The sequence below is a fragment of the Microcaecilia unicolor genome, chromosome 5, assembly GCF_901765095.1.
Source record: "Microcaecilia unicolor chromosome 5, aMicUni1.1, whole genome shotgun sequence".
In the NCBI taxonomy this organism is placed as follows: domain Eukaryota; kingdom Metazoa; phylum Chordata; class Amphibia; order Gymnophiona; family Siphonopidae; genus Microcaecilia; species Microcaecilia unicolor.
The window spans coordinates 145,462,362-145,488,996 of NC_044035.1; the positions used below are offsets into that span (position 1 = coordinate 145,462,362).

The following is a 26,635-nucleotide window of genomic DNA, read 5'->3' on the forward strand; positions in this document are numbered from 1 at the left end:
TTAGCACTAGTTAGATTTAATTGGGACTTACCTCTGTAAAGTTGCACACAGGATCTGTGGCTAAAATGTACGCACGGCCTGAAACAGAGGGCGGGGAAATGGGAGGGTCATGGGTATTTGGGGGTGGGGTTTTGGGTTACATGCATAATTATTGACTAAGGCCCCTGTTTATAAAGCCGTACTAGTGGCTGGAGGTGCAGTACTGCCGACAAAGTCCATTCACTTTTAATGGGCTGTGTCAGCATTGCTGCTCAGCTTTGTAAACAGGGGGTAAGTGTGCTCCATGCGTAAATTTAGGTGTGGGCTTTTGCACTGCGTTTTTGTTGGTACAAATGGTGGCATTTAAATTTATGTGTGACCTCTCTACTTAGGCATTAATTCTATAAACCATGCCAAATTTTAGGCATGGCTTATAGAATACTGCTTAAGCTGTTTTTTTTCAGTGCTGATATTTTAGGCGCTATATATATAAAATCTAGCCCCATATATCTAACTGATGATGGTGACCTTTTAAATAAAAAAAAAACAATTTTATCTCAATACCTCAATTACTCTGGTCTCAAATGGCAAATTGCCAGGCACTTTCAAAATAACTTAATATAGACATTTATAGCACTTAGACACAGCTAGTTTCTTACCTAATCTAATTACACATTGTACAGGAACGTGTAAAACATCATAATTAATGCTAATATAATTATACATTGTACAGGAAATTACAAAGCATCATAATTAATGTAATTTGTTATAGTAACACATACTAACGACCTTTGGCACTCTCGGTGATCTGTAGGCTGTGCACTTACTCTGCTTTGATTTAGTTTACTGCAAAGTGTAACAGTACTATTTGCTGCTTTACCGAGAAATGATTCTAATTTAATATTGTTGAATAGAATTGCATGCATGACCACAATTTATAGGGGAGATGGGGGAGGGGTTAGGAAAAAAGGATCATCTAGGGTCAGCTGGCACAATTTTGGAGTGGGAATCACTCCTGCCCTCAGGTATGATCAGGAGGTTGAGGATACAAGGCTAGAAAGTGGCCCATATTTTACACAGGGGAGAGGTTTCAATGGCTTATGAGTGGGTTTTGTACAGCTCACATGAGGGTGCAGAAGGGCTGGGGTCCTACTTTAAGAGAAATTTCATCACTGAGGGTTGAGAGGCTTTTTTTTTTTTTATCCCATAATGGCTCCTTCTGCTGCCTTAGAAGTATTGCTAGACTCATTAGCATACAGAAATAGTACTCAGGGAGAAGTTAACTACACCATTTGAGGTAGAGATAACTTTTCTGGAATAGCACCATTTGAAAAGTTTACCTTCTGCTCAGTGTGCTGCTGCGGCTAAGAAAGCAAATAGAATGTTAGGTATTATTAGGAAAGGAATGGAAAACAAAAATAAGGATGTTATAATGCCTTTGTATCGCTCCATGGTGCGACCGCACCTCGAATATTGTGTTCAATTCTGGTCGCCGTATCTCACAAAAGACATAGTGGAATTAGAAAAGGTGCAGAGAAGGGCGACGAAAATGATAAAGGGGATGGGATGACTTCCCTATGAGGAAAGGCTAAAGCGGCTAGGGCTCTTCAGCTTGGAGAAAAGGCGGCTGAGGGGAGATATGATAGAGGTCTATAAAATAATGAGTGGAGTTGAACGGGTAGATATGAAGCGTCTGTTTACGCTTTCCAAAAATACTAGGACTAGGGGGCATGCGATGAAGCTACAATGTAGTAAATTTAAAACAAATTGGAGAAAATGTTTCTTCATCAACGTGTAATTAAACTCTGGAATTTACCACCAGAGTGGTAAAGGCGGTTAGCTTAGCGGAGTTTAAAAAAGGTTTGGACGGCTTCCTAAAGGAAAAGTCCATAGACCGTTATTAAATGGACTTGGGGAAAACCCACTATTTCTGGGATAAGCAGTATAAAATGCTTTGTACTTTTTGGGATCTTGCCAGGTATTTGTGATCTGGATTGGTCACTGTTGGAAACAGGATGCTGGGCTTGATGGACCTTTGGTCTTTCCCAGTATGGCAATACTTATGTACTTATGATTTCATGTTATTTCATTTGCAAGGTCACGTTTCGGTGATTTATTAATTATATATGTAATTTTTACCTGTAGGGATGCAGGTAACGCATGTAAGTGGGAACCTCATCAGTGATTTATTTTCACCCCTCCTGCAAATACATACTACCTAAGTTTAGCACATATTTACAGAATAGCGCTTAGGTGAAATAATAGCATATATGCATGTATGTGTCATTATTCTACATATTTACGTGCATACTGCCGGATTCTATATATCATGCCTTAATTTCCGTGTGGACATAGAAACATATTTTAGAACAATGCATGTAACTTAATTGGTTAACTAGCTAATCAGTGCTGTCCACTGGATGTTAACAAACAATTATCAGCACTAATTGACATTAATTATGATTTGTGCGCACAACTCGCTAAGCGTATTGTGTAATGTGGTGCACGTGAAATCTAATTTGCATAGTTGAAAAGGGGGTGTTGCCACGGGCATTTTGAAAATCTATGCGTATTTTTATAGAATACACCTGCTCTGTGCCTAAAGTAGGCGTCGGGATTTATGCTAAGTAAAACATGGCGTAAATAGCCATGACTAAGTTTGGTCACATGGAGAAGTGCTCATTGTATTCTATATATTGCGTTGAAATTTAAGCCTATTCTATAAAATATAGGTGCACTTTAGAGAATAAGTCTAGACATAATTTTTTTTCCGCACAGAATTTTCAGGCACCACATATAGAATCTAGCCCATAACCTGCATGTAAATGTGACACCTGCTTTATAGAACTACCCTTCATGTGCCCTGCCTTGCCTTTGGGAAAGTGTGAAGCGAGATTCTACCCCAAAGAATAGAATTGGAGGCACTGTGCAGTTACACCGATAAATCCCAGATCTGCTGAGTCTCCTACATTCAGCGGGAGACTCTCGCTTTTGCAAGTCATCTCCCACATTCCTGCTGTGGAGTGAAGAATTCCCACTCAGCAGCCTCCCCCTTCATTGGCAGCAGGAGATGCATTAATAAGATGTAACTTCCTGCTGCTGCGAGACCAGTCTTGCTACAAAATCTCATAGCTCTTACTGTGAGACTGGTCCTGCAGTAGCCTTGTTGGCGGCCATAGCCACGGAAGTTTGGTAAGCTGGGGGTGGAGCCAGTCTCTACCGGGCCCAAATGTTTGCTGATCGGGAATAGGGGGGTATGGGAGTGCCTGATTTTGCTCATTATTATCAAGCAGCGCGGCGGACAGCTCTTTTTTTGATTGGATTACATCCACAATGAAACAATGGGTGCAACTTGAACAGTCTGTAGTGGGTAGGATGCCTTTAAATTATTTACTTTGGCTTCCGTTATCACAAATGCGTACCTGGATGGATGCTATGCTGTGCATGTGTACTTGCTGAATGGTATGCAACTAGGAAGGTGCTGTTTCCGACACAGTGCTATTTTTTTGACACCGTCTAACCTTACGGGAGTATTTAGTAGATGGGAAACCAAAGGATTACGGATTTTAGGACAATTTTTGGTAAAAGGAATTATTTTCCCCTTTGAAGTTTTGTGGGATTGGTATGGGTTGCTTGATACTGATTATTTTTTCTATTGTCAACTACGAAATTTTATTTCTAAAAAAGTTCTGCCAGATTGGCGAAAGGGGGACCAGGCTGTATTGAAGCTCTTTAGATTTGGGGTGGGAAAGGGATTGATATTTAGGTTGTATAAAGCCTTGTTGTATAGCAGACCTATTACTCAAAAGTATGAACAACGTTGGGAAGTGCTTTGGGGAGTACCCTTATCAGCTTCGCAGTTGCAGCTGATCTATACGAAACTTACCAAAGTTACAATTGCTTCAAATTACATAGAACATGGTTTTAAGAAGCTCTTTCAGTGTTACTATACCCCAGCACGACTGAAAAAGATTTTTGGTTCTGGCTCAGGCCTTTGCTGAAGAGATTGTGGATTTGAGGGGACTTTCGAGCATATCTGGTGGACTTGTCCAAAAGTCCAGAAATATTGGGAGATGGTGGCGTAATTTATACAAGTACTGCTGGGCTTAGCATGCCCACCTTCCATGCTTGTCTTTCTGCTCAATGGTTCTTCTCCCTCAGAAGACGTGGAAATTACCTGGCTGGAACATACGGTGGTCACTGCTGCTCGGTTATGTTTGGCTTCAGTTTAGAAAAAGCCTGAACTGCCCAGCAAAGATCAGTTGCTGGCTAAACTGGACTCTCTCTATTTGATGTCAAAATTAACTGCATTAAACATGATCGTATGGGCTCCTTCTAAGCAGTATGGACCCCGTATAGATCAATGTTAGGTCTTTGTTGATATTAAGGTGTGTAATATATTTGAGATGTTGCTGCCCAATAATTGTTTACATGAGGTGGGTTATATTGTTCAGCCCTTTGTTAATTTTTTTTTTCCTATGGGAAGGGGATGCTTTGGAATTTGGAGTTGTATGATTTGGGGTGAAAGTTGGCAATCTGCCTGTGTATACACCGATATTAACAAAGTTTATTGAAAGTTAAAAAAAAAAACAACAAAAAAAGAAAAAACAATATCCCAGTCTCAACAGCCAATTACCTGAAGGCACGGCTGTGATGTCATTGCTGTCATTTGAGCAGTGAATCCCCACATCTTCAGAATGAGAGCAGTCGTGCTGTCCCCAGTTGCTGTGAGGACAGTCCAAGAAAGAAGCCTCTGTGCCAGTACATGCTACCTCATCCAAAAGGATAAAGCCTTTTCCAGCATCAAATTCCCCTTTTGATGCAACGCTGGCAGGGCCACTAAAGGAGAAGAAGAAAGATGAGGTCACCGATTTTATGTAAAATTCCCCCAATATTCAGCTGGCAGCAGGCAGTGTGGTTAGCTGCTGCTGCAGGTGCTGATCCCGGATATTCAATACTGGACCATTTCTGGTGACTTGCATTGAATATCTGGGGTTTTTATTTTTTTTTTTACCAGCTATAACTTAACCAGCTAGTGGAATATTCAGTGTTGGCTGGTTAAATTAATAGTGGGCAAAGATAGGACTGCTATGTGTGCAGTCCGATTTGCCCACTAAACTTAGTCGGCCAGCACTTGAATATTCACGGATAGCCGGCTATATTGTGCGAAACAGCCGGTTAACCCAGTGGCTTAGCCACAGATGGGCCTGGGTGGGCCAGGGCCCACCCACTTAGGGTTCAGGCCCACCGAACAGCACACGTTTAGTGGTATTTGGTGGGGATCCCAAGCTCCACCAGCTGAAGACTTCCCCCTGATGGTAACGAAAACGCTACTCTCATAAGTACATAAGTACATAAGCACCGCCATACTGGGAAAAGACCAAGGGTCCATCAAGCCCAGCATCCTGTCTCCGACAGCGGCCAATTCAGGCTTCAAGAACCCGGCAACCCCCCCCCCCCCAAATTTGTTTTAATAATGTTCATGATACCAGCACCTGCGCATGCTCAGTTTTAAGGGCATGCCTGCTGCAGACTGCCAAGGTGGAAAGAAGCGTTTTCCCGCCAGCTGAGATATTTTTGGGTGGTTGGGGGGGGGGGGGGGAAGAGGGAACACTTGGTGTCTACCCACTTCTTGCCTAGGCCCACCCAAAATCTGTTGTCTGTCTACGCCCCTGGGTTAACCGCTATCCCCTGAATTCTATATAGCGTGCCTAGAGATTCATGCCGAAATCAGCACGGATTCTATAACAATGCATGTAACAACAAGCTTAACAAGCTAATGAGCACTAATAACAGCACTTAACAACCAATAATGAGCACTAATTGGCACTGATTAGAATTTAGGCGCAGAAGTCACGAAGCGTATTTTGTAACGATGTGCGCTGAACTTCTAACATGTGCAGGCAAAAAGGGGCATGGTTATGGGCAGGGAAATGGCTGTTTTGTGGGCGATCTGAAATATACATGCTTAGTTATAGAATATGGCCAGTGCGCCTAAATCTACACGCTGGGTTTTACACCACGTTCTCGCTGGTATAAATGGATGCATGTAGATTTAGGTGCTAAAATATCAACTAAGCATATTCTATAATTGATGCCTAAATCTAGGTACTGATTATAGAATACGCTTAGCTGGCACTGATTTTAGCACCGATTTTTTAGATGCCATAAATAGAATCTCCCCTATGCGCTAAGTGCTAATATTTAGTGGAGATAACCAGCTATCTCATGCTGAACATTAGCACTCAGCTGGCTAGGCGCTATTTAACAGGCCAGGAGCCATTCCTGGCTGGTTAAATAACGCTGAATATTGGGTTTTTAATTGCAGTCTGCATGCTGTACAAATTATGACAATAATAATCATTATAATAATAACAGAACTATTTATGGGATTGATTCACTATGGGAAACAGCTATTGAGAAGGGACACCCAAATATCATAAATGCCATCTTATGCTCCAAAAGTGGCTAACTGGGAGACCAAATACTGTATCTGTGAAAAGGCCATTAATAAGCACACAAAGACAGATTTCATCCAGGCCATTTTCTTAGCTGCAGGATGTATGATCTCCCTTGTTAAAAACTGCATGAGGCTGATTTTTCCTGTTTGGACCAGCAACACTATTCTTCTGACATCAGCAACATCTGGACTTGTAGAGGGTGGGGGCGGCTTATGGTGCATGCCTAAGGAGTGATGTCAGCATGAAGTATGGGCAAGAAGCTAAATATAGATGACCAAATTTCAGTCCTTTCACTGCATCATTTAAATATCCCCTTCATCACTTACACAACCAGGCTTCATAAGGAAAAGTCAGCAGTAAGAAACATATTCTGTAGAACAGGCAGGGCTGGCCCAAGGCAATCTGCCACCCGAGGCAGAGATGAGATACTTCCCACGCCCGGTCTATCATTTCCCCCCTTCCCTCCTCAACCCTCTTCCCTCCCCATGTTTACCTTATTTTTTTTCCCAAAAGGCGGCAGTGCCAGTGATTCCCATAGGCTGCCCTGCTGCCGGAAGTGGTCTCTTCACTACTGCATCCTGCCTCTGAGAAAACAGGAAGTTACATCAAGAGGTGGGCTGCAGTGGGGAAAAGAGGCTGGTGCCAGCAGCAGGGCAGACTATGGGAACTGCTGCCACTGCTGCCTTTTGGAAAAGAAACAAATAAGGTAAAGGGTTGAGGAGGGAGGGGAGAGTGCCGTTCCTGGAGCGTGCCACCTGAGACCTCAGGTGGCCTAATGAGAGGGGCGTCACTGAGAACAGGGATTCTCAATCCAGTCTTCGAGACACACCTAGCCAGTCAGGTTTTCAGGATATCCACAATGAATATGCATTAGATAATTTGCATGCCCTACTTCCACTGTATGCAAATCTGTCTCATGCATATTCGTTAAGGGTATTCTGAAAACCTGACTGGCTATGTGCGTCCTGAGGACTGGGCTGAGAACCCTGCTGTAGAAAGTGGAGTTTTACCGGCTGATACTCAGCCCACAGCAGTCAGAGTTTTAAAAAATGTTGATTCAGCCCCAGATATTCAACGCTGGGCCATGTCCGGTCACCAGCATTGAATATCCAGGGCTAAATACATTTAAGGAAGCTGCTGGGGCTTATGCGGGCCCTGGCAGATAGTTAGCCAGAACCCACTTAAGACAAATAAGAGTCCATGGTAGGGATCAAGAAAGTATGTTGGCCTGGGGCCCAATTTTGTGTTAATCTGGCCCTGTTCTAAGGAAAGTACACAGAGAGACTCAGAGCTTATGTGGTGTGAAGCCACGCCCAGTTCATCCCAGGATGCACTGGACAAGGCTGGGCGCCACCATTTTTGAGGTGGCACTGCTGCAAGAGGAGGGAGTCTACCTCCATCCTCCAACATAGGTACGGGGGGCAGGGAAGAGAGCCGCTACACCACCAGGTTGGGGTGGCTTGATTTGCGGTCCACTGGTCCACCAGGGCTTTTCTTGGGGGGATGCGAGAGGGGTTAGGGGGGCTAAAAGTTGAAAAACACATATTAATGTTGTATAAAACTTGAAGAGTAAGAGGGAGAGTTTATGGAGATATCTAGGACCTGCCATTGTTGAAGGCTTGAAGATCTAGGTGTCAGGAGGGTTCTATAAAAGTATACTTAAGAAAATTGCCTAATAAAATGCATTCCTATTGGCAGTGGCATACCAAGGGGGGGCGGTGGGGGCGGTCCGCCCCGGGTGCACGCCGCTGGGGGGGGGGGGTGCCGCGGTGTGCGCCTGTCAGCTGAGTTCGCTGACTTCGCTAACTTCGCTGCAGCTCCCTCTGTCCCGGAACAGGTTACTTCCTGTTCCGGCCGGGGCAGAGGGAGCTGCAGCGAAGTCAGCGAACTCAGCTGACAGGTGCGCGCCGCGGCACCCCCCCCCCCAGCGGCGTGCACCCGGGGGGGGGGGTCATTTCGCCGGGGGGGGGGGGGGCCCGGCCCCCGGGGGGGGGGGGGGTGCATCGGCGATCCGCCCCGGGTGTCATGCCGGCTAGGATCGCCACTGCCTATTGGCATCTCTATCGCTTAGCGCACCCACAATTTTAGCGTGTGCTAAAAACGTGAGCGCACCTTAGTAAAAGATGCCCCAAGTAACCTGAAAGAATAACAATAGGGTTAATGATACATTGTTTCTTTGACTGATACCAGAACGTTTTTGCATCAGGACCTGAAGTGGGATAGAATAACACAGGGATTCACAGGGAATCTACTTTACTTGCTAATGAAACTCATGGTTTTGCAGTTACTGCCTTGGTGAAGCACACCTGCTCCACACCAGCTCAGCAGCAGAACTAATCAGACTTTTCATCAGCATGCAAAAGCAGTACAAGGGGGAAGCTTGCTATGGCCAGTGATTCTGCCTTATGTTCTCCATGGACAACCACGAGAACTGAAATAAACACTGCAGAGGTTCACTCAGCTGTTCTGATTTAAAGTACACTTTTCCTGCCATGGAGTTAACCCACGTCCTTTCAAAGATAAACAATAGGTGGCACCAGAGTGCTTTTTAAAAAAAGTTTTTTAAGCATGTCTTTTGGGTCCTCATTACTCCAGTCCTGTATCTGATAGAGATGCTAAAATCAAATCTTCTCTGTCCAAGAGCTTCCACAATTCAGTGCTGTTTTATGGTGTTTGACCTACTCGTACCTGAATCCGAGCTGTCTGCAAACCACCTGTGCACTCAGGTCTGTCCAGCCATCATCACACACGGTACCCCAATCTCCGCTGTAATAAACCTCCACCCTTCCTTCGCTAGGGCTCCTTCCACCAGACAGCCTCACTGTGCCCTCTGTAAGGTGAAGGACAGAGAGAAAAGAGAACATATGACAGCTAAGGCATTCATACGTCTCTCTAACACTACAAACAGTAACAGTAGTTTCAGGTGCCCTATTTGAGGTCAGGCAGACAACAAAATGAAGTATAAATCTACCCTTATCACATAAGAGTTCTCCACGAAGGTTTAGCAATAGGGATCAATAATAAAAAGAACATAAACTGCGCATATTAACACAGAAAAAAGTATTTGCAGCTATTTTGTACAATCAGAACTTGTGCAAGAAACCCTCTTATGAGTAACCTGTAGTATAAAAAAGTTTTGTATTAGTTATAGAGAAAGTAGAGAAAGTCAACCTTGAATGTTCAATAGGCTGATACGCTGATATTCGGCTGTGAGTAATTGCATGACACCGCTCTTTGACTACGTTGTATATTTCCTTTTTTTTTTCTTTTTATTCCTTGTTTCTTGCCCGATAAATTGTGGTCTAAAAGTATTTTGGATTATTTCATGATTTGTAATATTCTGACAATTTTTATTTCTTTTTCTCTGACATTTATGTTGTATGACTAAATGTATTATAAAATTCAATAAAAATAAAATTAAAAAATTTTGTAAACTGAGGTTTGTCCCTGTTCTGGTTGGCTGTTAAATAATCCATATATCTGGAGTCAGTAATCATGGCCATCGCACCACAGTGACACTTACTGGATGGAGTATTGGCATATATACAGCAGGCAGGGCAGGATTTTGAAACAAAAAACAAATTCCACTATATTGAAATAGTAGTGTACTATATTATTTTATACCTTCTTATATGCTCATGCCATTTAAATATTTATAGTCTAAAACAAGAGGAAAAATACCAGCAAGTTGATATTCAAAGCAATTTAACCAGCCAGAAATGGTTCCTGACTGGTTAAATCGCCTGATCGGGCCTAACCGGTAATATTCAGCAGCACTTAACCGATTATCATTGCTGAAAATAACTGGTTAGCGTCTAAGTGAAAACCGGCTATTTTGGGTATGTTCCTGGGGCGGATTCAGCACTTGTCTGGTTAAGTGCTAATATTTCGAATTTAACCAGCCAGGTTTACCACATAAATACATATAAGTCAGTCCTATCTTTATGCGGTAACCCATGACAGGTTAAGTGCTGAATATTAAACTTGGCAGATGCGAGAGAGGGAAACCAAGATACACTCACACCAAAGCAAGGAACAAAAAACACTCATAACAAAGCAAGGAACAAAAAGTGGCCTAGTGGAGTGGAGGAGCAGCCTAGTGGTTAGGGTGGTGGACTTTGGTCCTGAGGAACTGAGTTCAATTCCCACTTCAGGCACAGGCAGCTCCTTGTGACTCTGGGCAAGTCACTTAACCCTCCATTGCCCCATGTAAGCCACATTGAGCCTGCCATGAGTGGGAAAGCATGGGGTACAAATGTAACAAAAATAAAAGCACAAGGAGCCTTCAAGATAGGGGGCATCAACTCTACTTTACTGGACAGACCTGACATGGTCCATATTTTGGCAGAAAACTGCCTGCGTCAGGGGTCTTAAGACAATGCTTAAATGTCCAAAAAATTGCATGAAAATTGCAATGAAATAGCTCAATATGAAGATGCAGAAAGTTACCACAAAAAAACCCAGCTGAATTTCAAACTAAACCACTTGGTTGCAAAGCCAGGAACCGGCAGAGTAACATCTATAAAAAAATATCAGACTTAACCAGTTATGTGTCAGTCGGCTCTGCTAAACTGGATATTCAATGCCGATGTCTGGACAGGGCCTGGCATTGTATATCCGGGAATAATACTGGTCTCAGTCAGCAAAACGTTGAGCACTACCGGCTGAATATTGGGCCCCAGATAGCTGGCATTTTAAGACAACACTGGAACTTAAAGTCTCTTCCCCAAACTTTCACAGATAAGCATTTAAGACACGACCATCTTAAAGAGATGTTATGTCCATCTGATGTTATGGTTCTTTCTGAGTCTTCTACCCATGGATCCCATATGAACTGAAGCACTTGTACTGTTACCTTGGAACTTGATACTTGGGGGCCCTTTTACTAAAGGGTTGCCGTGCGGCAACATGGCACTACCCCCGGCCCAATGCGACCATCGGTGGCAGTTCCGCCTCCAGTGCATGTCATTTCCAGCGCTGCTGGATTTTTAAAAAATATAACATGGGGGGTTAACTGGCAGCCCTTACTACCACCTGAATGGGTGGCGCTAAGTTCTCCCCCCCCCCCCCCCCCGCATGGCCATGTGGTAAGTGCAAGCTTACCGCATGGCCATGTGTTTTTTTTGGACTTTTTACCCACTGCGGTAAAAAGAGCCCTGGCATAGAAACAGAGAAATATGACGACAGATAAGGTCCAAGTGGCCCATCCAGTCCTTAATGACCACTAACTCTTCCTTTCCAAAGGGATCCCACATGCTTGTCCCACATTTTCTTAAATTCTGACACAGTCCTTGTCTCCACAACCCCTGTCGAGAGGCCATTCCACGCATCCACCACCCTTTTAGTGAAAGAGTATTTTCTTAGATTCCTCCTAAGCTTATTTCCTCTTAACTTCATCGTATGCCTCCCATTCCTGAGTTTTCCTTCAATTGAAAGAGGCTCACCTCCTATACATTAACACCACTGAGGTACTGTATAATTATGGTACAGCCAGAGACCCCCCCCACTGGAATGGTGGCGGGCCCAGTCATAGAGCTCAGGCCATTACAGACCTTGGCTGAGTCAGAAATCTGATGGCTGACATAACTGGGAGCTTACTGGAAAAGTATGGCCTAGTTTGTAGCCCGGATTGAGGCCTAAATAAGCTAAATTAGGAAAAGTTAGGTCAATAGATATGGAAACAAAATGGAGGATTTCAGCACAAAATGGAAGCCGTATCTGTTGCAAAGTGGAATTTTCTCTAATGTAAGTTAGAAAAACAAGTTGAGAAATGAGACTTTCCTGTGAGCAGGATTGTGGTCAGCCATGGTGTGAGAAAGGAAAGGTGTAGCTGGATGCAGGGTCTTGCTTAAGATTTGTGGTCAAGCGAGCTAAAGACAAAACCATGTTAGCAAGATAGAAGCTACTCATTAGCATGAGCTAATCAGTGACAACCATGACATTAGCATAGATCCAATCAGGTATATCTACTGTCATATTATCCATATCCTGAGGGCACCTATAAAAATCAGGGTATTTCCTGGTTTAAGTTAGAGAGAGAAAAGGGTTGCCACTCTCTCTCTCCAAGGGAAACCAATGTGACCAGCAGAATTGACAAATTACCTAATTGCTTTCCCTTGTATAACCTTTAATTGGTAAAAGAAATTATAAAAGATTAGGAATTAACACCTGTTTGCAGCTGGATTATTATATTCCTATAATTAACTGATTGTACGTGCCTGTTGTCAATCACTGATTTGACTTGTATCTTGGTAAATAAACTCCTCATCCCAAATGATGATTTGTGGGCTTCACTTAATGATGAAAGGCTGTAAGTATAAATGCTTTTGCTGTATCAGGCTATCTTTCACTGCATTGTATAACCTGTGACATAAATCCAGTTTGTCATAAGGCTGGTATCTTTTCCTTAGACCTAACATCTCTCTTAGTGGCAATTCCTTTTAGAACTTCACAACTCCTTGATTCCCCAGTACTAGTGCTATTTAGAGATGGAGTCAGATTTAAGGTCACTCCAGCCTTCTTGGGGGGCTCGGGACCCCTCAATTCACAACAGTACTTAAATGTGTCTATCATATCCCTTCTTGCCCCCCTCTTTTCCAGTGTATACATGTTGAGGTTCCTAAGCCTATCCCTATATGTTTTATGACTGAGACCGCTTACCAATTTTGTAGCCACCTTCTGGACCACCCTGTTTATATCCTTTAGGTGTGGTCTCCAGAACTGCACATAGTACTCTAAGTGGGGCCTCACCAGAGACTTATACAAGGGCACTATCACCTCTTTTTCCTGCTGGTCGTGCAGCCAAGCATCCTTCTGATTTTGACCATCACTTTTTCTACCTGTTTGGAGACCTTAAGGTCATCAGACACAATCACCCCAAATCCCACTCTTCTTCAGTACATAGAAGCAGTTCACCCCCTATATTGTGCTGCTCCTCTGGATTCTTGTAACCCAAATGCATGACCCTGCATTTCTTAGCATTAAATCTTAGTTGCCAATTATCAGACCATTCTTCAAGCTTCGCCAGATCCTTCCTCATGTCATCCATACCCTCCAGGGTGTCCACCCTATTACAGAGTTAGGTATCATCCACAAAGAGACAAATCTTATCAGACAGCCCTTCTGCAATATCATTCACAAAGATGTTAAAAAGAGCTAGCCCGAGGACCGACCTCTGCGGTACACCACTGATAACATCCTTTCCCTCAGAGCAAGCTCCATTTACCACTACCCTCTGTCTCCTTCCATTTAACCAATATTTAACCCAGTCAGTCACTTTAGGTCCCATACCAAGGGCACTCAGTTTATTTATCAGTCGCCTGTGTGGAACCGTGTCAAAGGCTTTGCTAAAATCCAAGTACACCACACCTAGCGCACCTTCCAAGTCCAGCTGTTTGGTCACACAACTGTTAGGTCGCCTACAGCAGGGCCCTTTTTACTTCTGCTTGGTAAAATGGCCCCTTGGTTTTTAAATCCCTTGGATGCCAATCGATTTAAACTCAAACATAAGATTACTTGTTCCACTGATTTTCTTATTTGTGATTTATGTTATTTGTCCGTGTCTGATACTTTATGTTGGACAAACAAGCAGACCATTCAGAATAAGGATTAATGAACACAAGAGTTGTTTAAAATGTCCGAGAATTGAAGAGTCAATCATACGGCTTTATTTGAATGCCGATCATTCACTTTCAAGTTTGAAATGCTGCATTGTTAATCATGCTCCTCCTCTTATAAGAGGTAGTAACCGGAGAATTTGTTTACTTCCCTGGGAACAAAAATAGATCCATGAAATGAACACCGAAGAGCCTAATAGCTTAAATTTAAAAATAGAATGGCAGTATTTTTATTAATGAGTATAAAACCTTCATTAAAGGCCTCTTTCACTAAACCACACTAGCGATTTCCAGCGTGGCAAACGCGCCACAGTCCATTCTTTTTGAATGGGCTGCAAAACATTTGCCATGTGAGAATTGCTAGCGCAGTTTAGTAAAAGAGGCCCTATGTGTTTTATTAAGATGTGATGCACATGGCATATTGAGCAGGGACTGTCCTTCCCCATGTTTAAACTTGTACAGCGCTGCGTAACCCTGGCAGAGCTATAGAAATGCTAAGTAGTAGTAGTAGTAGTAACCAGAAACACCTTAATGCAAATATATTTTGAAGGTGTTTTCATAGCGGCCGCCATTTTTGACAGCCAAAAAGAAGATTAGAATGAAGTGCTCTCAAGTAACTTTTTACACTAGTAACACACCATAAAATCATTTTTGTATGTATTAATAAGTTTTATATGATTTCCAGTTCTAGATGGTTCTTGTTCACTGATGCAGCTTTCTTAAAGCTGGCCACTGTCAGTGCGACCATTCATTTGACGCACTGCTTAGAGATAAGTGATTTTCTATTTGTACCAAAATTTGGGCATTTAAAATAATGAGGAAGTTTTTTTGACCTACAGTGGTGGAAATAAGTATTTGATCCCTTGCTGATTTTGTAAGTTTGCCCACTGACAAAGACATGAGCAGCCCATAATTGAAGGGTAGGTTATTGGTAACAGTGAGAGATAGCACATCACAAATTAAATCCGGAAAATCACATTGTGGAAAGTATATGAATTTATTTGCATTCTGCAGAGGGAAATAAATATTTGATCCCCCACCAACCAGTAAGAGATCTGGCCCCTACAGACCAGGTAGATGCTCCAAATCAACTCGTTACCTGCATGACAGACAGCTGTCGGCAATGGTCACCTGTATGAAAGACACCTGTCCACAGACTCAGTGAATCAGTCAGACTCTAACCTCTACAAAATGGCCAAGAGCAAGGAGCTGTCTAAGGATGTCAGGGACAAGATCATACACCTGCACAAGGCTGGAATGGGCTACAAAACCATCAGTAAGACGCTGGGCGAGAAGGAGACAACTGTTGGTGCCATAGTAAGAAAATGGAAGAAGTACAAAATGACTGTCAATCGACAAAGATCTGGGGCTCCACGCAAAATCTCACCTCGTGGGGTATCCTTGATCATGAGGAAGGTTAGAAATCAGCCTACAACTACAAGGGGGGAACTTGTCAATGATCTCAAGGCAGCTGGGACCACTGTCACCACGAAAACCATTGGTAACACATTACGACATAACGGATTGCAATCCTGCAGTGCCCGCAAGGTCCCCCTGCTCCGGAAGGCACATGTGACGGCCCGTCTGAAGTTTGCCAGTGAACACCTGGATGATGCCGAGAGTGATTGGGAGAAGGTGCTGTGGTCAGATGAGACAAAAATTGAGCTCTTTGGCATGAACTCAACTCGCCGTGTTTGGAGGAAGAGAAATGCTGCCTATGACCCAAAGAACACCGTCCCCACTGTCAAGCATGGAGGTGGAAATGTTATGTTTTGGGGGTGTTTCTCTGCTAAGGGCACAGGACTACTTCACCGCATCAATGGGAGAATGGATGGGGCCATGTACCGTACAATTCTGAGTGACAACCTCCTTCCCTCCGCCAGGGCCTTAAAAATGGGTCGTGGCTGGGTCTTCCAGCACGACAATGACCCAAAACATACAGCCAAGGCAACAAAGGAGTGGCTCAGGAAGAAGCACATTAGGGTCATGGAGTGGCCTAGCCAGTCACCAGACCTTAATCCCATTGAAAACTTATGGAGGGAGCTGAAGCTGCGAGTTGCCAAGCGACAGCCCAGAACTCTTAATGATTTAGAGATGATCTGCAAAGAGGAGTGGACCAAAATTCCTCCTGACATGTGTGCAAACCTCATCATCAACTACAGAAGACGTCTGACCGCTGTGCTTGCCAACAAGGGTTTTGCCACCAAGTATTAGGTCTTGTTTGCCAGAGGGATTAAATACTTATTTCCCTCTGCAGAATGCAAATAAATTCATATACTTTCCACAATGTGATTTTCCGGATTTAATTTGTGATGTGCTAGCTCTCACTGTTACCAATAACCTACCCTTCAATTATGGGCTGCTCATGTCTTTGTCAGTGGGCAAACTTACAAAATCAGCAAGGGATCAAATACTTATTTCCACCACTGTATAATGTGATTGTCCCATTATGTCATTTAGGGGCCCTTTTACTAAGCCTTCTAGGCGTGTATGCACGTCCTATGTGTGTTAATTTTGAACTACCGCCTGGCTACCATGTGGCCTGGGTGGTAATTTCAATTTTTACTTGCGTCCACTAAGCGCGCCGGAACTTTTCTGTTGTGCGGTGCTAGCCAGGCGGTAATCGGCATTGTACGCGTGTAGATCATTACCGCCCAGTTAATGTGTGAGACTTTATCGCTAGGTCAATGGGTGGCGGTAAGGTCTCAGACCCAAAATGGATGCTTGCCAATTTTTATTTTGCTGCACATCCATTTTCAGCACACAAAAAAAGAGATTTTTGCAGGCGTGCTGAAAAATGGACCTGCGCACGTCCAATACACGCATCTACACCAGTGCAGGCCTTTTTTGGCGCACCTTAGTAAAAGGACCCCTAAGTTCTGGTGAACTTGTTTAATCATATTGACTAGGATTCTGAGATCTTTTTCTTCCCGTTTTAGAGTATAAATATTTAAATGACATAAGTATAATAAAATAATACTGTACACTACTATTTTATTATACTGGAATTTGTTTTTTGTTTTAATATTTTATTGTTTCACTACTCGTTGGATTTTGAACACCGGGAAAATTTCCCAGTGGGTCAGTGTTACAATTTTAGCTCTCTCCTTCCCCCTGTGCTACTTTGTTGGGCCAATAGATGGAACAACAAAAGGCTATACTGCAATGATGGATTACATATTTCCGTGGCAGGGAAAAGGATCCTAAGTGGAAAATTCAAACAATATGCAGATTGGCATTTAAACTAAATGAAAGGGTAACAGAGAGATTAAAACAAGCGTCACCCATAGCAAAAGCATTACAGTGGTGGTGAAAATACAAAGAGACGTTATCCTAAGTCACTCATCAGGAACAAAAGGGAAGCCACCCAAAAAGTCCTGGAAGACTATCAGCACAAATGTTCACAGTCTATGCAACAAAGTTGAGCTAGAAGCCTTATTGTGGCAATGGACTTGAACAATGTGGCTATTACAGAGATACTGGTTAATGAGTCTCAAAAATGGGATATTACCATATCTGGCTACAATCTATTTAGGAGGAATAGAGGAGGCAGGCAGGGAAAGGAGTAGCTCTATGTGTCTAAAACAATATTGAGGCAGCTCAAACGCAGAGTGTGTGGGGAAAAATGGAAGTGCTGTGGATCATCTTTGAAAGAGGATGGCGGGAGGCAGAGCTGTGGGAGAAAGAAAGGAAGAGAGGGCTGCTAAAGTTTGGATTTCTATGCTGCAGGGGGAAGCGGGGAGCAGCGATGACCTCGGGGGGGGGGGGGGGAGGCAAGGCCGTCCATACAGGACTCTCCTGATGAGCGCCTTTGCCCCCTTCCAAAACACACGTGTTTGTGTTTTGTTGTTGTTGTTGTTGTTTTGACATTTGTGGCATGCGCAGAGCAGCCAGCATAACGCTTGGCTGCTCTGCGCATGCTTTAGGGGCCGATTATTGACGGGGATTACACCAGTTTAATGCACTGTACTTTACAATACCGCACCGAACATGTGCGACTTGTTTTTTTGGTGCATTCTTTGTTTTTTCAAATTCATTAAGGACTTTTACATTTTAGATTTTTTTACGTTTGGTTGATGCATCTGGCCCCCAGTGTTTTCTAGAAATTGGGAAGGTTCTCTTTACCAGTGAAGTAATGGTAGAAGGAGAACGCGTATTGGAGGGAAAACTGAATGGTATAAATACTAAGCACAAAGACAGTTTCTTGTATTTGTCTAAACCACCGTACCAGGAACATGCTGTCTTTGGCTGGCTAAACTATCACACCAGGACCTGAGTGGTGACAGGATTTGTTTAGTCCACCACCCTGCATAGGATCTTCTTCTAAGTTGACCAACTAACTACATAAGAACATAAGAATTGCCATACTGGGACAGACTGAAGGTCCATAAAGCTCAGTATCCTGTTTCCAACAGTGGCCAATCCAAGTCACAAGTACCTGGCAAGATCCCAAAACAGTACTATACATTTTATGCTGCTTATTCTAGAAATAAGCAATGGATTTTCCCAAGTCCATCTTAATAATGGTTTATGGACTTTTCTTTTAGGAAGATATCCAAACTTTTTAAAAACCCCGCTAACTGCTTTTACCATATTCTCTGGCAACGAATTCCAGAGTTTAATTACACATCGAGTGAAGAAATATTTTCTCTGATTTGTTTTAAATGTACTACTTTGTAGCTTCATTGCATGCCCCTAGTCCTAGTATTCTTGGAAAGAGTAAACAAGCGATACACATCTACTCGTTCCATTCCACTAAGTCAACAGCAGTACTTACTGCCTGTTGCACTGGACACTGCCAAAATTGCCCTTCAGCTGTGGCCTGCATGGACCACTGAATGCTCTACGCAGGCTGTACATTTGCAGTATGCCCTATCGAGTTAAACCAAGCACACAAACAACTGCAGTTTTTATGGTAGGAAGTTTTTATAGGGATCAATATTCAGCCACTGGCGCTCAGCATTTTACTGACCACTGCTGGCGTTATGCCTGGAAATTCAATGCCGGTCATGTCTGGGCTCTGGCATTGAATTCTGGGTATATGGGACCAGCAAAAACATAGCCGGTTAAGTATGTTATTCAACATTTAATCAGCTATGGGACACTGCATAAAGATAGGACAGGCTTTTATGTGGTCCTATTTATGCAGTGATCTTGACCAATTAAGTGATGAATATTGGCACTTAACTGGCCAAATGCTGACTCTGCCCCGGAATGCCCCCAAAGTAGCCGTTTTTGAGTTTGGTGCTAACTAGTCATTTGCTGCGACAGTAACCAGTTAAGTGCCACTGAAAATAAGTGGTTAGGCCTGAACAAGTGATTTAATTGGCCAGGAGCTGTTTCTGGCTGGTTAAATCACTTTGAATATCGACCTCATAGTGTATATTACCTAAATTCCTCTGGAAATTAAGCAACTCACAAATTTGACTAAATAAAAACATTTCTTACCTACACTTTGGCCTAACTAGCAAATTAAGAATAAAGAAATAGAACAAACCCTCCAAATATGGCATGTTTATGGCAGTCTTAAATAAATGCCTATCTTTTTAGTGGCACATTCCTGAAGGATTGTAAGCTCTTTGAGCAGGGACTGTCTTTTTGTGTATGGTGTGCAGTGCTGCGTATGCCTTGTAGCGCTATAGAAATGATAAGTAGTAGCAGTAGTAGTGGTATTAGGGGCAGACTGACGGTGATCTGGGCCTCCAGCCAATAAGGGTCATGGGCCCCTAGCTACCTATCAAAAGTGATTAAACTAGATGGAGGCTAGGGAAGAATGGCTCTCCTTACTACTGTTGGCCCTCAGGCACTGTGCTATTGTCCCAATGGTCAGTTCACTGCTGACTGGTATCCATCTGGCAAGTTCATGTGTGAATGCTGAGAGCATTATTACAAACTCCCAGTGCAATGCCATTCACTGTAGTGTCTAGAACATAAAATCTCTTCTACTCCCTAACAAGGGCAGACTGAGGGTGGTCTGGGCCCCTGGGAACTGAGGGTGGTCTGAGCCCCCTGCCCAGCAGCTGCCTGACACCCCCCTGTCGCCCCTGCCTCTGCAGCCAACGCCCCCGCTGCAGCCGGCGCCCCCAGTCCTACCTGAGGTCCTGGTAGTCTGGTGACCTCTGCGGGGGGGGGGCATGTTCTTTCTTGCCCGCTGCAATGCCGCTATTACCCCACCTGCTGGCACCACTGTGTTTTCAAAATGGCAGCCGAGACTTCCTGCAGTAGTCTCATGGGTCTCGACAGTCTTGCGAGACTTCCATAGGTAGTCTCAGCCGCCATTTTTAAAATACAGTGGTGCCGGGTGGGGCGGGGGGGGGGGGGGGAATAGTGGCAGCCTAGCGGACCAGGCAGGAAACAATATGTTCCCTCCTCCCCACTGAGGCCACTAGATCACCAGCAGCGCACTGGGCATCTGGGCAGAGCCTCTGGGCCCTCAGGCACTGCCCGGTTGTCTGAATAGTCAGTTTGCCCCTGCTCCCTAAGATGCATTCTTGTATAGTTCGTGGACAAGGGAAGGTTTGATAGAGCAGAGGCAAGCTATCATTTCTAGTCACTTGTGTGATGGTCAAGCAAATTCTAAGATATTTTTCATACACTGGTCTGTATCCAGGTCTGCTTTTCTCAGTACCTGAACATAAAAGTGAAGGCTTCACTTTTCACTGATTGATGAGTACCTGTGAAAGGGTTGCAGGACACCCCAGCATCCTCAATGTGGTCACAGTTGTGGTCACCCCAGTTACTCTTTATGCACTGGTCCAGGGACAATTCATTTCCTGAGCATGCCACCTCATCCAGCAGGATTGGACCAGAGCCCTGTCCATAGTGAGCCCACACCCAGGCTTTCGGCTTCCCACTGTAAACAATAAAGGCACAAAAGTAATCAAGAATCTCAACTAGTCCATGCATACACAAGCAAACTTGCACTTCACATCAACAAAAGGAGAAAAAAGTTATATTCTCCACTTTGCCTACAGGTAGGCCCATCCTCCACTTCTATTCTTGAACATATTTTAAATGACAGCTTCCTCTTGTTCCTTTGGGCTTCCAACTCAGTCAGGACCAGGCTTGGGATCTGGTGCTATGAGCATTCATTCACAGCTATCCAGGGATTTTCCTTCCCAAATTACTTTAGTCTATCATAGTGACTAGGGTTCACGCACTGGGCATTGTACAAAGACCAACTCCCTCCCTCCTTCCAGGTGTTGTAAACACTGCTTCTGCAGCATCTCCGGCCACAACTCATCTGAGAAAGGGATACCTGAGCCAGGAATCACACCCAGGACATTCTATATAACAGTGCATGGCACTGCCACTGAACCACCAGGTGGTCTCTCTGAAGTCATTTGTTGACTGTCTCCTTGTTCATGCACAGGCCACCAAACCTCCCCTCAACAATTCAAAACTGAACTTGAAACTTTTTTATTTATGGACGCATTTTCCTAATTTTTACTTACTTTATTTTTTTATATATATTTAGCCCCCTTCCCTCCACCCAGTGACTGTGGAGAGAGAGAGACCATACCTGACTGTATGACATTTGAACACTCCCCTCCCTTCCCCACCTCTTTCCTGTATAATTTGTAATTCCACCACCTGTCCTTTATATTTCATGTATTGTCACATTATATGTATGTTAAGGGGTCCTTTTACTAAGGTGTGCTGAAAAATGGCCTGTGGTAGTGTAGACGTGTGTTTTGAGGGCACGCAGAATCATTTTTCAGCGCACTTTCAAAAAATGCCTTTTTTTAAATTTTTGCCGAAAATGGACGTGCAGCAAAATGAAAATTGCCATGTGTCCATTTTGGGTCTGAGACCTTACCGCCAGCCATTGACCTAGTGGTAAAGTCTCATGCGGTAACTGGGCAGTAATGTGTACCAAATGCCACTTGGCGCATGTAGCTGACGCGTGTCAGACAATAAAAAATATTTTTTGGGCAAGCTTAGCGGACACGCACCAAAAATGAAATTACTGCAAGGGCCACGTGGTAACTCCATTTTAGCATGCGTTGGACACACATAGACGCTTACGTGGCTTAGTAAAAGGGCCCCTAAGTTTCTAAAATGTAACTTTTAGCATGTAAACTGCTTATACAATTGCCCTGATTGGTAGGTTAGCAAATCCCAAATAAAACTTGAAAACTTGAAAAACGTTGTTTTGTCTATTCATGATGTATCACTGATCAACTCATTGTTACAAGAATCCGACGTGCTGAAGGAATCATTATGCAATATCATGTCCGGCAATCTGATTTCAACGAAGCAAGAACAAACATGGCGCTGTTTTGGAAGGTTCATTTTTTGTTTAAAATATTTTGTCTTGTTTTCCCTTTTCCACCTCCCACAGAAATTGCCCTAGAGATGGTACAGGTTCACTTGCTAAACTAGGTTGGAAAGGATTGATAAACAGTTTCCTTTGGGGTGAAACCTTTATGTGTCAGGAGAAATCCCTGTACTGGTAATCATTTAATCATCTTTCCACTCTCCTGTGCCTGAGCGTATCACTTCCATGAAATGGCAACCAACTGTCTGACAGGTAAATCAAGGAGGGACCCCCAAAACCTCATTGCTGTATCTGAGATACTGGGCCAGTCCAAAGTTTTGGGTGCATCAGATCTGTGAACTTGTTCCGCATCTTCCCCTTAAGGCTTATTTCTACTGAATGAACACTGAAAAAGACAAGATGTTCTAAAATCTTGTCACAATACAGAAATGCTTCTCATAACAGCAGAGAATAAACAAAGGATTAGGACTGTAGTTCAGTCCCCTGTAGCTCAGAACCATTCTCTCCATTACTCCTCCCTCCACTCTTACACACACACACAAAGTCATCTCCTGCTGGAGTGCCGGGATCTCCCTCTGAACAGCTCCGTTTCCACTTTCCAGGGACAGCAGGAAATGCCTTCATTAAATGTCATCACCTGCTGCCGCTGGTCTCCCAGCAGCAGGAAATGATGTTTTACAAGGTGTCTCCTGCTGTTGCTGGAAAGGAAGGCTGTGCCGGAGCAGAACTGTGGTGGTTGTGGGCGGAGCTGTGGGCGGAGCTATGGGCTGGCAGGAGGGACTATGGGCTGGTTGGGGCGGAGATATTGGTGGGCCCTAAATTTCCCGCTCGGGAGGCTGACCCCCTTGGCAACTCTGCACACATGCATTCCAGTAACTGAACATCAGAGTACTATGGTTCAATTTTTAGTTTCAGCAGCCTAAAGCTTACCTGAGACCTAGCTGCCTGCAGACCACTTCTGCATCGCTGTCGTCCCAAAGATCATCACAGATAGTTCCCCACTTGCCGTCATGAAAGACTTCCACTCGCCCTTCGAAGGGCTCCTTCCCTCCCACCAGGCGCAGCAGGGCCTCTAAACCTACTCTTCAGGAAAGGAAAAAAAGGGCTCTGTGAGACTGAAAAGCCGAGGGTTTCAAGATACCACTTCTGTCATGTACCATGTTACAGATCTAACCATATAGCTAATAGCTGCAGTACATGCCAGCAATATAAACTACTCCTCAGGACCATCATAAAGGGGAATTAGTGCCAATATGCTTGGGTGCTTCCCGCAGGCTGCAACAGCAACGGGAACAGAAGGGACAGTACAAGCTACAAAAGATCTGGTATATCAGTGAGCTTTCTATAATGACACAGAGAGGGGCATTTTTGATACGACATCTAAGTCCGACTTTGGACGTTTTGCAAAAGACATCCAAAATCTGAATAGGAAAGAAAGTCATTTTCAAACAAGAAAAATATCTTTTTTTTTTTTTTCAAAAATACTGTTTAGAACAATGTTTTGTGATTTGGACATTTTGTTTTTTGGTCCATTTTCGGGGGAAAAAATGTCCAATTGCAAAATGCACAAAATCAAGCCTTTGGCTACAGAGACCAGACTGTACTGAATCAGTTGCCTAAAGGGGCAAGTATCAGGGCTTCTTTGCTGTTTTGCAATCCACAGAAACACTAGGCTTGGTAGTATGGATAAGGCTTTGAAACAAAATTGTAAAATAAAAATCTTATGTAAATCTGTTTTTGACTAAGGGGCATAGTTATCAATGTGGGCTACCATTAAGACGTTATTTTACCACTAACTCATGCTATTTTAGCACAGTTCCCATTTTATACAATGAGACCTGGTTACTAACAACTGGGGTTAACAGTAAAATAGCACGCCTTAATGGTAGGCCATTTTGACAACTTCTCCCCTTAATAAAAGTATAAAGAAATGTCTATAGAAATCAAACTCACTGCTGTATGTAATAAAAATGAGCCAAGTATAGGGCAATCAAGCCATTGTGACATCACTGATGAGGTTGGCTCTTAGGCATTGGCAGAATGAAGCATTATGATATCACAATATCAGCTCTGGTTACCAGAGACTGAAACCCTTCACACTAAGGGGGGGGAGTTAAGATGGGTTATTTTACAATTAACATGCTATTTTAGCATAGGTCCCATTTTGTGTAATGCAGTGGCGTTCCTAGGGTGGCTGACACCTGGGATGGATCGCCGATGCACCCCCTCCCGGGTGCAGCGCGACCTCCCCCCACCCCCGGTGAAAGGACACCTCACCCTGGCAAAAGGACGGACACCTCCCCCCGGCGAAAGGACACCCCCCCCCCCCGGGTGCATTTTTACCTGCTGAGGAGGTGTTGCGCGTTTGTCGGTTTCGCTCGTTCCCTGCTCCCTCTGCCCTGGATCAGGAAGTAACCTGTTCTGGGGCAGAGGGAGCAGGGAACGAGCGGAGCTGACAGGCATGCGGCACCCCCCCAGCGGCGTGCACCCAGGGCGGACCGCCCCCCCTTGGTATGCCACTGGCGCAATGAGACCTGGTTAATAATAACTGGGGTTAACAGTAAAATAACACGTTAATGGTAGCCTACATTGATAACTTCCCCTCTTAACCTGTAATTAGATTTGTATGGTTTAAACTTGTGTCAGCCTATAATCTGCTATCTAATTTTACTTTGCTTTTAATCTCTCTTTGCCTTAATCTGCTGTTAAAAATATCAGAAATTATTTGTTATAATACTGGTATTTCATACAAACTAATTAATGCAATGACTATTAATCAGTATAACTGTGGTGCTCAAAGCCTATTCCAGACCATCTGGAGTCCTAGAGTTTGCCCCATTTGTTTCTATCTCTGCAATGAAGAGTTGACTCAAAGAGGAAGAAGCCAAATTGTTAAAACCACAGATATCCAATTTGCTCTTACTCCCAAAAATGATCCAAAGAATCTCCAGAAATGATTTTTGATGTAACATCAGAGTTAAATAAATATGCCAACTATGCATAAAAATCAAAAGATACTGCCAAAACATCTACAAACAGAAACCTGCTGGAGGACTCTACTATCAAAGGCGTTTACATGGGAAAGTAGTTCTGGGAAGAAAAAAGAAAAGAAGGTTAATGGCCTACTAGGATCATAAACTAAGGAGTGGAGGAGTGGCCTAGTGGTTAGAGTGGTGGACTTTGGCCCTGGGGAACTGGGTTTGATTCCCACTGGAGGCACAGGCAGCTCCTTGTGACTCTGGGCAAGTCACTTAACCCAGTCACTTAACCCTCCATTGCCCCAGGTACAAATAATTACCTGTATATAATATGTAAGCCATATTGAGCCTGCCATGAGTGGGAAAGCGCGGGGTACAAATGTAATAAAAAAAACTAGCTGGAATAGAAACCAAATTGAGGAAACAATGCTTGCTTTGCTTCAATTATCCTCCTCCACTGGAGCACTGGGAAATTCAACTATAAGAAGGAAGGGACCTATTCCAATAGAACAGTAGAAGCAGAAGACATGAATGGGGACTCCATTGAGTTTACTTGTTCCCTCCTCTTTTCCCTGTTTATACCTGTCCTCTTTGCTTCTCTTTCCTATTCATGATTGTAGTTCTTTCATTTTCTCATCACTACGTTTTTGATTGTTAACCGCTTTGATTGTTTCTACTGAAACATAAACATAAACAAACTATCAGCGAAGAAAAGATGGATTCTGATCTTGATGTTATAATCTGCTTGGGAACCAATGACCCAGCACATCTACTGTACTTGATCGCACACCGCTTTGATAGCTTTTAGGCTTGCAGGCCTAAAATAAGAAATTAAAATAAATAAGTGAAATGGTGTCCATGCCATGCAGTTCCAGAATGTAGGTGAAGATTTTTCAGAGGGTGAAGAAATGCTATATTGTATCACTGACTTCATAATAGAGCTCAAGGCTCAAAATTTGGTGCAATAAAAGACTGCATCTTTCGGTGTCTGGAAAAGTATCTGAAGTGAAAAATTCAGACCATATGTGCACAGATAGTTAAACTAAAGGAGAGAAGCCCACTGATATAGGCCAACACCCCCATAAAACAAAGAGAGTGTGAGGAAATTCAAAAAGCAATGAGCTCAGGGTAGGAGATGATAGAACACATGAGTTTATACTGTACAGACAATAAGCAACCCAAGGAGAAATAGGTGGAAGGCTGGGAGTACAAATGTTCATGGACTAGCACAGTGGCGTTCCTAGCGTGGATGGCACCCGGGGCGGATCGCCGATGCGCCCCCCTCTCGGGTGCAGAGCGCCCCCCCCTGTGAAATGACAC

At 43.7% G+C, this 26,635-nt stretch overlaps 1 protein-coding gene across 1 annotated transcript in view; it reads right to left on the reverse strand.

The window, feature by feature from the left end:
• Positions 1 to 26,635, reverse strand: part of LOC115471190 (neurotrypsin-like) — a 99,938-nt gene that overhangs the window by 31,118 nt on the left and 42,185 nt on the right. The window contains exons 6-9 of the mRNA XM_030204886.1: positions 23,268 to 23,415; positions 20,731 to 20,909; positions 9,129 to 9,270; positions 4,616 to 4,818 (exon numbers count right to left, since the gene is read on the reverse strand). Coding sequence (XP_030060746.1) covers positions 4,616 to 4,818; positions 9,129 to 9,270; positions 20,731 to 20,909; positions 23,268 to 23,415 — 672 coding nt within the window. The remainder of the gene's footprint in view (positions 1 to 4,615; positions 4,819 to 9,128; positions 9,271 to 20,730; positions 20,910 to 23,267; positions 23,416 to 26,635) is intronic.